Source organism: Mauremys reevesii, linkage group 7 (genome assembly GCF_016161935.1).
Source record: "Mauremys reevesii isolate NIE-2019 linkage group 7, ASM1616193v1, whole genome shotgun sequence".
Lineage (NCBI taxonomy): Eukaryota > Metazoa > Chordata > Testudines > Geoemydidae > Mauremys > Mauremys reevesii.
In genome coordinates this window covers 43,839,622-43,853,070 of record NC_052629.1, presented here as the reverse complement: position 1 = coordinate 43,853,070, position 13,449 = coordinate 43,839,622, and the positions used below count along the sequence as shown (strand labels likewise).

The following is a 13,449-nucleotide window of genomic DNA, read 5'->3' as shown; positions in this document are numbered from 1 at the left end:
CCGCACATCTTTTGTGTGTGTAATAAGATATTAACTTAAATTCCAGATTGTGTGAATAAGATCTCTTATTTCTCTTGCAGGAGCAAAAATTCTTTATAAAATGGTAGTTAAGGATGCAGCTGTGTGTTACTATTTGTGTAAAGGTTACAAAGATTTACATTTTATCTATGAGTCATCCTTATTAGAGTGGCTTATTATTATTATTTATTTATTCCGGTTTATAGTAGAGACTTCTTTTGAAATATGCTGAACTCAAACACTAACCACAGCTGATAAGCATAAATCAAACAACACAGATAATTTTTTTTTTCTGAATTCTGTTTCTTTTTTCCAGTGTGACCAGTTTTGGGGAGATAAAAAGCAGTCTAGTTTGATAGTTATTTTTAATACATTGGTATTTAAATGAATCATACAAAGTCAATGTTTACTGTACTATGAAAATATAAGGCATTTAGTAGACTGTTCAAGTAAATGAAGCATAAACTGTTTGATCTTAATACACAGGACTGCTCCACTTTTATTTTTATTTCAATTTAATACTAAAAATTCCAAGCAATGGACCTGATTTGGGTCTCACTTATGCCTCTGCCTCCTCATTGAAGTCAATGAGGTAGCCTCAGTTTATTTACGGAAGAATTTGGTCCTGTTATCCAGTTGCACTTTCAAGTATGTTTAAATATATTTTGGAAAGTAGGATTTAAGATCATTTTGTAAAAGGTGGACTCTTCAACAAATTTTGGAAGGATCCCTCTCAGGCTCTCTCAGAATGAAGAATCACACCCCATTTTATTTTTATTCCCCCATCAATCTATTGGGCCTCAACTCACATTTCAGAAAGCCAAGAAGAATTAACTGCAACTTAATACCACTCTCAAGACATCTGAAGGTATCAGTAGACAGTGAGTACTCTTTCATCCTCTTGGGTGTAGTGCCTCTACTATTCCAGGAGAAGGGTGCAAGCAAGAATCTCAAACTTTAATCATGAGTAGTTCCAATCAAACTTTAATCTCCTCTGTTGTTGCTATCACTATGTTTCTCAGTGTGCCTCCAATTAAACTGAGAGAAAATTTGAATAGAGAAGAGGACCTGCTTCTGCTCCCTTTAGTCATATGGGCTGGGATTTTCAAAGGGGCCTAAGGGAGTTGGAATTTCAAAAGGATTTGGATGTCTAATTTCTTTAAACCACTTGAAAATCCCAGTCATCATGTAGTTCCTCACTCTAAGAATAGTCCCACTGATTTCAATATGAGTAGCAGGAGGCAGAATCAGCCTCAAAGTTTTTGGGTGGAGTATCAGAAAGGTGCATCACAGAGCACTGTCTTATTATAACTGGTTTAATACAAACAGTTCCAATATTAAGTGTTGCACTCTGTCCTCAAATTAATCTTTGTTTTGGGAGGTTTTCCATGTACTATGATTTCCATGATCTGGGCCTATGATGTTTGTATACATAGATGCTCTAATTTGGTGTTCAACAACACATTTAGCAATACGTGGAAACGTAATGAAAAGTAGGGAATGATCGCCTTCAATATACTGGTTATCTTATTTTTTTCTGTGCATTGTGTATAGACATAAAGAAGGCAAGAGCAGGCATTCAAAATGTTTGTGGTCATTGATGACAGTGACCCTGTTGGTTATGGATAGATAAACCTGTCTCAGGGTATCCGGTTTTTCCTCAAGGCACTGTTATGGGGACAAGGTTAAGATTATCTGCGTGACTGACAGCATTTCCACAATTTCTGATATTTCTTGTTGGTCTGTGGAGAGCTGGCCTGTCACATGGTGCTGGGTCCTCCTTATTTCCAGCTGCTAACTTACATTAAAAGAAGCTAAAATACATTAAATATTTTCCTAATGTTACTTTTCATATGACCAATTATTGTAGTTAACCCAAATATGTCATTAGATTCCCAGTGGGAGAGGAGACAGTCCATGCAATCATGCATGGGAGGGGATGTGGTCCACAAGACAATCTCTGGTTTAAAATGTGCATCATCCTATAAAAATTTTGACAACTCCTGGACTAGATAATCAAACAAGTGTCTTCCTGTTCTAATATCCATGATTGTGTAAATGTTACAGCAAAATATTAAGGCTTGACATTTAAGAGAGTACATTCCATATATGTAAAAATTATAGAATATTAAAATGGGAATCAATATTTACTGATGGGTTTTAGGCTGCATTCAATGCCTTAATTATAATTTAAGGCAATAGATTGTTTTTAAATAGGAAAGACTACATACCGGCTTTAGGGTTTCCAGGATGTTTGTCAGGGTGACACTCAAGGGCTTTGACCTTAAACTCTGCAAGAATTTGTTCAACCTAAATAAAATATCAACATTTAAAATACATACATACACACACACACACACACACAAAGGTTTTTGGGATTGGGCTTTTGGGCGGGTGAAGACTCAGGGCGGGGGGTGTTCTGCTCTCTTGATTTTACAAGATCCTGTATAATCAAAATATATAACAAAAACCATCTGACAGCTGTCTCACTAATTTAATTTTGTTCTCTGTACTCCTGACTTTACCCTTTTCTTCATGAACATGTATTTTTCCATAGCTGTACACTTTGGTTTTAAGAAAACTGTAAGTAAAGGTTCACACTTGCAAGACTAATGGGGAGGTGGATTAACTATGCCGACAGGAGAATTCATTAAAGTGCTACAGCAGCGCAGCTATATCGGTGCAGCTGTGTGTGCCGATAGAGCATTTTAATGATAATCCAACTCTTTAGAAACAGGCTGACTAAGGACTCATTCAACAACAAACTGGAATTGGGGACCAATTTAAGGCTTTTAGCGCATCCTCAATTTAGCTCCAGGCAATTAAAACATGCTATTTTAGTGATACTCAAACTCTGATAACATCTTGTAGCAAGTTATTAGAGAGAGAGAGAGTTCTTTCCTCAGTTTGGCAGTTTGTGAAAATCCCTGTCCCCCCCCTTCATTCCCTGTAACCCAAACTTCTGAGAATTATTGAGAATTAAGAATCATGTGATTTTATTTTAAAGCAAAATCTTGTGTCATTCAACTAGTCAGTCCAATTTCACTGAGCAAGTTGCCTGGAAAACAACAGACAGCTATGGTGCTTTTACAGATTTTACACTTTGCATTGTACTGCCCTATTACTCTTTCTATGTATGCACATTAGCATGGCATCTTCAGTTTTTGAATCTAATAAATTACAAATTTTTAAAAAACAGCAATTACATACAGATTGTTGGAACTAGGTACTCAGCAGAGAGACTAGTTACCAATACATCTCTAAAAACTATTTATATGCAGGGATTTTAAATGACAAGGTTTACAGTAACATTATTTTTTGAAAATGTAATCTCATTTCTTTTCAGACCTAAATATAACACAAATTATTAATATAAAAAATAAGATAAAAATAAGCTAAGAAAAAATGTTAAGATATATAGAGAGAGTAATAGATTTTACCAACTAAGGAGTCTGGGGGTACGTCTACACTACGGGACTATTCCGAATTTGCATAAACCAGTTTTGTAAAACAGATTTTATAAAATCGATTGCGCGCGGCCACACTAAGCACATTAATTCGGTGGTGTGCGTCCGCGGTCCGAGGCTAGCGTCGGCTTCTGGAGCGTTGCACTGTGGATAGCTATTCCCTAGCTATCCCATAGTTCCCGCAGCCTCCCCCGCCGCCCCTTGGAACTTCCGGGTTGAGATCCCAGTGCCTGATGGGGCAAAAATCATTGTCGCGGGTGGTTTTGGGTAAATGTCGTTAGTCACTCCTTCCTCTGGGAAAGCAACGGCAGGCAAGCATTTCGCGCCTTTTTCCCCTGGATTGCCCTGGCAGATGCCATAGCATGGCAATCATGGAGCTTGTTTTGCCTTTTGTGACTCTCACCGTATGTGTACTAGATGCCGCTCACAGAGGCGATTCAGCAACGCTACACAGAAGCATGCTTTTGCTTTTGCATGACAGCAGAGATGGTTACCAGCCATATTGCACCATCCAAACCCTTCCATAAATTGGAACTAAGATGATCATGGCTACCAGTCCTTTTGTACCATTTGCTGCTGTCATAAGTGCCCCTGGCTGCTCTTAGCCAGGGGCAAAGTGTAAAATTGGGAATGACTCCCTGAGTCAATCCCTCCTTTTTGGTATCTAAAAATAGAATCAGTCCTGCCTAGAATATAGGCAAGTGTACTAGATAACCACTGTATCACAGAACCAGAGAGCACAGCTGCTCTGTGTCAGATCCTGCAGAAATTATGATCTGTATGCTATTCACAGGGGGTGCTCCTGTAACAACACCACCTGTTCATTCCGTTCCTACCCCAGCCTACCTGGGCTACCATACCATTGTCCCCCCACTTGTGTGATGAAGTAATAAAGAATGCAGGAATAAGACATGGTGACTTGTTAGTGAGAAATGAGTGGAAGGCAGCCTCCAGCTGCTATGATAGTCCAGACAGGACATTAAGCAGTGTGTAGGAGAGAAGCCCAGCATCCCTCTGCTAGTCCAGGGGCAACTGAATCTTTTCTTTACACATGAAGGGTGAGGGCTGATGGAGCTCAGCCCCCTGTTGCTATGATGACGATGGTTACCAGCCATATTGCACCATCCACCACCAGAAAAAATTAGGGCCAGGCGTCCTTGATCGACCTGACGGATGCTAGTCAGCATGGTTACTGCCCCATGTGCCAATAGGCTGATGACGAGGACGGTTACCAGTCCTTTTGTACCATCAGCCACCCATGGCAGGGGGGGAGTGATGATGTTGGTGTTGACGGCTGCAGCATCGTGTCTATCTGCAGCATTCATTAAAGATAGGGTGACATGTAAAAGAGTCAGAGGATTGTTTTCCCTTTCGCTTCTGGGGGTGTGTGGGGGGGTGAGTAGATTGCCAAGCTATGCCCTGACCCACCAAGGACACTGTGTTTGACCCTAGAAGCATTTGGAGCTCAGCCAAGAATGCAAATACTTTTCGGAGGCTGCAGGAACTGTGGGATAGCTTCAGTCCTCCAGTCCATGAGCGTCCATTTGATTCTTTGGCTTTCCGTTACGCTTGTCACGCTGCAGTGCGCTGAGTCCCTGCTATGGCGTCTGTCTGGAGATTTTTTAAAAAGGATTCTCAATTTCATCTTCTGTAACAGAGCGCTGATAGAACGGATTTGCCTGCCCTTACAGCGATCACATCTGCATGGTCCTGCTGGAGCTCTTTTTTTATTTTGATTTTGGACTGCATCGCCACCCATGCTGATCGGAGCTCCACGCTGGGCAAACAGGAAATATTCAAAAGTTCGCGGGGCTTTTCCTGTCTACCTGACCACTGCATCCGAGTTCAGATTGTGGTCCAGAGCGGTCACTGATGCACTGTGGGATAGCTCCCGGAGGCCAATGCCGTCGATCAGCGTCCACACTAACCCTAATCCGATATGTTAATACTGATACTAGCGTTACTCCTCTCGTTAGGGAGGAGTACAGAAACCGGTTTAAAGAGCCATTAAAATCGATATAAGGTGCCTCCTAGTGTGGACGGTTGTGGCGTTAAATCAGTTTTACGCTCCTAAAACCGGTTTAAACGCCTAGTGTAGACCAGGCTTGGGACTCCCCTAAACTGAAATAACACTTTCTGATGTAGGAGGCTTTAGATCTGACCATCCCTCTCTCTCTCTCTCAAACCTGCAGATTCAGAAGATGCCAGGGGCTTCTTTATTGAAGCACTTTGCTGCACTGCCCTGTCACGCCTCAGCCCCCTTCAGTTCCTCCACTCCCTTGAGGATTGATGCTGCAAGGGGCTGAGTACGCTGGCCCTGATCCAGCAAAGCACATAATCAACTTTAACTACATGAGCAATTCCACTGAAATGAATGGAACTACTCATGTGCTCAAGTGCTTTGCAAAATTGGAATCAGAGTACTTAGCATCTTTCAGGATCAACGCCCAAGCTGGGATCTGCAGGAGTAGGCCTGCCACTGTACATGCATGGAAGAGAAAGCATGGGAGCCTATATTGCTATAAATATTTAAACCGTATTTTCAATATGTTTTCATTAGGTGACAATTTTATTATACAAATTATATTTTAAATGTTGAAAATATTGCCATGTTTTAAAAATACAAAAAAATACGTTTTTTCTATAGGCATGTAATAGTGGTATTCAGAAAAATCACAATCTCACATATACAACTCATACTCACAGGGCAACAGTAAACAAAGAGTATTGGTTGCGTCTCTGAATAAATAATGTGTAACAGATTACTTTTCAGAACCAGTAAGCAGTTATTACAACACATTATTTTTCACTTCAAAGTAACTTTAAAAAAGGTTTACAGTATGTGCTTGAAATATGCATCTCTTCCCAAGGCTATAAAACAGAATTATTGCATTAACTTTTTTCATCTGTTAAAAAAAGCTGAAATAAAGCTAAAATAAAAAAAATTAGTACTGCCATCTGCTGGGATGTCTTAAAACTCCTCTCCAAAAATACTTACACTTGTTTTCAATAATAGATTAAGAATTCTATATTTTTCTAACTATATTTACATATGTATTTGGGCACACATCAAGGACTTTTGTCTATATTAGTGATAAAATATTGGTAGAGTATTAAATTACATTTGCAGAACAAAGCATTTAACCCATATATAATATTAACAATTATAGCAGAAATGTTAGAAAGCAAAAAGCCTAACACCCAGTACTACTTCGATTGACACAGAAGCTAGTTTTAAAATGTTAGCATGTTCCTGAATTTGCATAATTAGAAAATGTAATTTAGGACAATTTTAGGAAGTAGAGGAACTCTTGTTTTAGTTACAGTCATCCAACAGCTTTTGAGATAGATTTTATCCTAAGGTATGAGATGACATGCAACTGCTACCCAAGTGAGTCTAGAAAACTAGCATTTGAACATTAGTATTTTGGGGTAGGAAAAGAGGGGCTAGGGTGGGGTTTGTTTGTTCATTTTAAACACATTTTTTTCTCCCAAGCAATGACTATATTTTTCCAAAAGTGATATATGATTATCTTAGAAACTGAATATCATTACTAATTATTGATAAAGAGAACATTTTTACATTTCTTATACTAGTTGCACAGACAATACTTATCTGCTGCCACCTTTTAAGTACATCAATATATTGTATAACAGCCTACAAATAATATTTTAAGTGTTTCAAAGTGCATTCTGACATCACACATGGAACTAACTTAATAAACAAATTATTTACGTTAAAAATAAGCTATTCAAGATGTTACAATACAGCTTTGTATGACAGAGTATCTTTACTATGAACTATATTCTAAAAGCTTCATTGTGTCAAAGAAAACAGTTACTGATATTAATAGAGGAAGAGAAATTCAAAGGTATTCTGCAGTTACATGTTGCATTTCAAATAATCATACATTCACAGATAACCATTAACTTCAAACTCCCCTTGAAAGCATACAAAGCCAAAACAAACTATCATTAACATAGTAAAGAAAACAGAATTACTCTTTTACCGTGGATAGTTCATCACATCCTAGCAAGATGTAATAATCTTCCATATCATCCAGATTGCAGTTCAAAATTGTATCCATTTGGACTAGTCAAACAGCTTTTTTCCCCAACAGTGGATGCGCACCTGGAGGAAAGTATAAACTGTCAATAGAAAGCTTATAGGATTGTCTAAATGTAGCCCAGGGAAAACTGCTTTTTGCAGTCTGTTTTAGGGCTCCCTACAGCGCTTTTTAATACACTGAGATGTAATCCGAGATTCCTGAATTCTGTTTGTCATTGGTTCTCTACAAGAGGACTGTAACATTGCACAAGCCTTGTGTCTGCAATGCTCTCTGGGATTTGTAGTTTTCAAGGTAATTTAAGTATTATTCAACTGTATGATCTGCCTCTTCAGACTGAAAAGCATTCAGGATACCAAATAAAATCTCACTATCATTTTAGGCCTGGATCATGCTATGACTTATGCATAGGCTTAATTTTATGCAGTAGTCATCCTACTGATTTCAGTGAGACTATGTACATGCTTAAGTGTTTTGCTGGACTGGGCCCTAAATCTACTAAAACAAATTTTTCTTCTGCTATAAATTGTAATTTTTGCCTCAATTTTAGGAAGGGAAAAACATGCATCAAGTATGGAAGAGCATAGCAATTACTTTAAATTATGATCACAGGATTGCTAACTTTCTCAGAATGAAATCCGAGACCCATTGAAGTCATTAAGAGTTTTGCCACTGACTTCAGTAGAGCCAGGATTTCATCTTGATCTTTCTAGGCGCACACAGGCTAGGAAAATTAACTAATTACCACCACATTCACTGTTTTAGGCTTTTTTTGTCAATTCTGTATTCCATAATTTTAAGACTATTTGAAGACAATATAAAGTACTCACTCTTTGATTATGGTGACCATTTGTACTTTCTGATTTCTCAAGAGTAATAAATAGATTCTTGGTGGAGATCTTTAAACCTCTAACTGATAATCCCTTGCAAGTTGTGTTTCTTGGGAATTACACGCATATACTTTTAACCCATTTTACTGTCAAGTGTTGTTAAATTCTTCAGGTTTAAAATATGATTAATGATTAAGGCCTCCATCTGACAAAGACTCATAGATGCGTGCCCAACTTTATACATGTAATAAGGCCCATTGATTTCATATGTAAAATTAAGCATGTCATAGAATCATAGAATAGCAGGGTTGGAAGGGACCTCAGGTCATCTAGTCCAACCCCTGCTCAAAGCAGGACCAACCCCAACTAAATCATCCAAGCTGGGCCTTAAAAACCTCTAAAGACAGAGATTCCACCACCTCCCTAGGTAACCCATTCCACTTCTTTACCACACTCCTAGTGAAATAGTTTTTCCTAATATCCAACCTAGACCTCCCCCACTCAACCTGAGACCATTGCTCCTTGTTCTGTCATATGCCACCACTGAGAACAGCCTAGCTCCCAGGAGCGGTGCCAGGGTTTTTGGCACCCTAGGCGGGGGTCCTTCCGCGCTCCCGGTCATTGGCGGCAATTCTGCGGTGGGGGTGGGGAGTCCTTCCGCACTCCCAGTCTTCGGGGCACTTCGGCAGCGGGTCCCGGAGCGAGTGAAGGACCCGCCGCAGAATTGCCGCCGAAGACCCGGAGCGCGGAAGGACCCCCCTGCAGCAGAATTGCCACCCCCCCAAATCCTGGTGCCCTAGGCGACCGCCTAGGTCGCCTAAATGGAAGCGCTGGCCCTGCTAGCTCCATTCTCTTTGGAACCCCCCCTTCAGGTAGCTGAAGGCTGCTATCAAATCCCCCCTCAGTCTTCTTTTCTGCAGACTAAATAAGCCCAGTTCCCTCAGCCTCTCCTCATAAATCATGTGCCCCGAACCCTCTAATCATTCCCGTTGCCCTCCACTGGACTCTCTATATGTGCATGAGTCTTTGCAGGATTAGATGAACTAAGCAACTCATTTTTCTTTTTTCTTGTGTTTCATTTATCCCTTTTTCTGTAAGAAGTTTGTAGCCCAAGATGTTTAATGGCATTAAATATTGCTGATTGCTTTTAAAACACATAATTTCTGTGAAATAATTTAATGTTGTCACTATTTTATGTACTTTGTTTTTGCACATGGTTACTTAGTAGGCTTAGCAGCCCATGCTAGAAATGTAAATATAAATGTTTAGGTTAGAGGATGGCAAAGGATCCAGAGGCAGATTTAGTGCTGTTTATAAAACCTTAACTATGATTTCTGCCCTTGCAAACTACAGAAGTAAAACTGTCATACTATAAATTAACAGATGGTCTTCCACAACCATAACTTACTAAAGGTGGTTTTATTGTTAGTTTCCTTAGTTTTTTATTGTATTTTCAGAAAGTTTATTAGGACAGGGAATTGTAGATATGGTAGAGAGAGAAGGAAATATTAATTCAATTACAAGACAACATTAATTTCATGAATCAGTACTGAAAACATTTTAGTGTGTTAAAATCACAAATATAGCTCCTTGGGAGAAGTCTGAAAACTCTACCTGCTTTGTTGGGTTTTTTTGTTTTTTTAAATAGTTGGAAGAAATCAACAAAGTTCTGAAAAATTGCTTCCCAGTTCCCAACTGAAGGATGTAGATCAGGGGTTCTCAACCTTTTTATTTCTGAGGCCCCTCAACATGCTATAAAGCTTCCACTCCCACCTGTGCCACAACAACTGATTTTCTGAATATAAAAACCAGGGTCGGCATTAAAGGGTAGCAAGCAGGGCAATTGCCCAGGGCCCCATGCCACAGTGAGCCCTGCGTAGCTAAGCTGCTCAGGCTTCAGCTTCAGGCCTGGGTGGCAGGGCTTGGGGAGGTGGAGCTTTGACTTTCTGTCCTGGCCCAAGTGAGTCTAATGCTGGCCCTGCTTGGTGGACCCCCTGAAACCTGCTCATGGCCCACCAGGGGCCTCAGACCCCTGGTTGAGAACTGTTGATGTAGAGAACCAAACAATAATAATAAAGAAAAGGCTCTCTTGGTGAAAATCTTTATTAAATTTTTAAATATGGAATACTGCACACATTAGTAATTATTTAGGACTAAACTGTGCCATCTGTGAGGGGCAATGCATAGGTGTAGTAGCTCCCGAGAACCATCTTGCCTCAAAAAAGGCACCTTCTGTCTCAAGTTTCTACTGTAAAGAGTAATTTACATCATCTCTTTGTTAACCTGTCGCATACTTCCCACCATCATACCAACCCACAACATTTTCAAATAAATTTAAAGGAGAGTTGTGGTAGTACTCAATTTCCTAATAAAGCCTAGAGAGAGGCTGATTAAGAGCTGCAGAGAGCCATGTAAGGTGGAAAGGCTATAGATTTGGCCCCTATATCTGACCCTCCTCCTCCAATCTCAGGCACTACTTCCCCCTTTGGTGTGATCATCCCACTGGCCCATAAGCCCCTACACCCGTGGTCCCCAACCTTTTTCGTCTGGCGGGAGCCAGACGAAGGACCATGGCGGCAGTCAAGCATCTGCCAAAATTCAGCGGCATTTCAGCAGCGACGCCTCTCGATGACGCCGCTTGTTGGCGGCAAGCGGCGTCATCCAGAGGCGTCGCCGCCGAAATGCCACCAAATTTCAGCGGATGCTCGACTGCTGGACAGGACGCGGACGCATTTAGATGCTATGGCGCCCGCGGGCACCGCGTTGGGGACCCCTGCCCTACACCCATCCTCTTCACATGTTGCAACTAGGTGCACAGGGTCACAGCGCCACTCAGATTTGGCTTGGCCAAATGTACATAACTAGCTTTATGCTGGAGATAACATTTTGAAGATGGGAGTTTGGGGCTGTAAACAGCAATCTCCCTGACATAATGGGAGACTTGGTCAATATGCCCATCCTGTGACCAGTCAGTTCCGCTGGCCAACACACTGGGGTCAGGAGACAGCTATGGGTCTACCTACTCCTGCCTGACTCACTTCTACTTTAGCAGTGTATGGGGGGTGGGGGGAGAATCCTTACTCTCACCCTCTCCCCTGTAAGGCTACATTAGAGATAGGTATAATCTACCCCTTTAGGATAGTTCAGCATAACATATTAACACATATACATATAGGCCAGGGATGAGCAAACTACGGCCCGCAAGCCGTTATAAGCCAGCCTGTGAGCCGCACCTCGCTCCTGCACTCCGGCATTCCGGTCCCGCTCCGGCTGGGGTGCTGGGTCGGGGCCGGACCATATGGCTTGGCCCCACTCCAGCGCTCCAGTTGGGGTGCTGGGTCGGAGGCTGCACCACACAGCTCCCAGAAGCCGCAGCATGACTTTGCTCTAGCTCCTACATGCTCCAATGGGAGCTGCAGGGGCAGTGCCTGCAGACAGGGCACCATTCAGAGCCACCTGGCCAGGCCTCCGCATAGATGCCGGAGTGGGGGACATGACACTGCTTCCAGGAGCCGCTTGAGGTAAGGGCCGCTCGGAGCCTGCACCCTCTGAACCTTTCCCCATGCCCCAACCCCCTGCCCCAACCCTAATCCCCCTCCCACTCTCCAAACCCCTCGATCCCAGCCCAGAGAACCCTCCTGCACCTCAAACCTCTCATCTCCAGCCCCACCCCAGAGCCCGCACCCCCAGCTGGAACCTGCACCCCTTCCCACACTCCTGCCCCAGCCCTGATCCCCCTCCCACCCTCTGAACCCCTCAGTCCCAGCCCAGAGCACCCTCCTACACCTCAAACTCCTCATCCCCAGCTCCACCCCAGAGCCCACACGCCCTCACGCACCCCAACCCCAATTTTGTGAGCATTCATGGCCCCCCATACAATTTCTATTCCCCAATGTGATCCTGGGGCAAAAAAGTTTGCCCACCCCTGATATAGGGGGAAAATTCTGCCACTCTTACTCAGGATAAGTAATATCCTACTCAACAAGTAGTCCCAGATTTCAGTAGGGCTATTCCTGGAGTAGATAAGTAAAGATGGCAGAATCTGTCCCAGGGGTAATAAATACAAAGGATATGAAAGAGAAAAATATTGTTAAGATGTACACAGTGTTATCTGAAAGTGAAACAACACAGACCAGGAAATGACAAGATCTAAATTAAGTTTTGCCATTCAGTTACAAAAGGTTACCTACAAATCTGTTTACATGATTTACACTGTTTACACTTCTAAGTAAGTGTACATAGTTAGCACAGATGACGAAGTCTCATATTTGTAATTCTGTACTCGCCAATTACAAACAGAATATTATCTCCAATACTGTTTACACAGTATTACTTATACGTGAATTAACAGGGTCCAGTCCTGGTTCCAGTGAATGCAATGGAAGTTTTGCCATGATTTGGCCCTTCATGCACAAACAGGAAAATCTAGTATGTTTAATTCTGTACTTTGCAATTTCCAAATAGTTTATTTCCATTCATTTACCAAATAAGACTGGTGCACTGAGCTTGGGAAATATTGAACTCAGTGGCTATTTTTCTTAAAGAAGTATCAGAGGAAGAGGACTGGAATCTTTAACTATGGATATATTTAAAACAAAAATAACCCCAAAAAAACAAACAAACAAACAAAAACAAGGCACAAGAAGTGTGATATGAAAGAATTTTTAATTTCATGCACCGTACTTGCTAGCTTTAATTTTGTATTGTGTTTATTTACATATTTTCTCTGTGTTTTGGTTGTCTTCCTATGGTAGAGAACTTCCAGTAACTGTATGAAGTTTGATCACTTCCACTGAATTCAGATAGAAGTGTCATGTTTACAAAATATAGCCCTGATTCAGGAAAGGATATCTATTCAGGATAGTATTTAAGCACATGCTTCGAGTTAGTGATGTCCCGAATAGGGATGGATTTCAGTACATTTTTTCCTGAATTAGAACCAACGACTTCTGTAGTACTACTTACACACAAATACTTAACTTTACACATACAGACTGTGACCTAAATTTGGATTTAGGAACCTAATTTTTTGCACCCGTTTTTTTTTAAATGTAGCCTTAGAACCTA

General features: G+C 41.3%; 1 protein-coding gene across 7 annotated transcripts in view; it reads right to left on the bottom strand.

The window, feature by feature from the left end:
- The window catches only part of DNAJC12 (DnaJ heat shock protein family (Hsp40) member C12), a 37,841-nt gene that overhangs the window by 14,969 nt on the left and 9,423 nt on the right, over nt 1-13,449 (bottom strand). For all 7 annotated transcript variants that reach the window (XM_039546960.1, XM_039546957.1, XM_039546955.1 and 4 more), the window contains exons 2-3: nt 7,496-7,617; nt 2,250-2,328 (exon numbers count right to left, since the gene is read on the bottom strand). In XM_039546960.1, coding sequence (XP_039402894.1) covers nt 2,250-2,328; nt 7,496-7,573 — 157 coding nt within the window. In that variant the 5' untranslated portion in view covers nt 7,574-7,617. The remainder of the gene's footprint in view (nt 1-2,249; nt 2,329-7,495; nt 7,618-13,449) is intronic.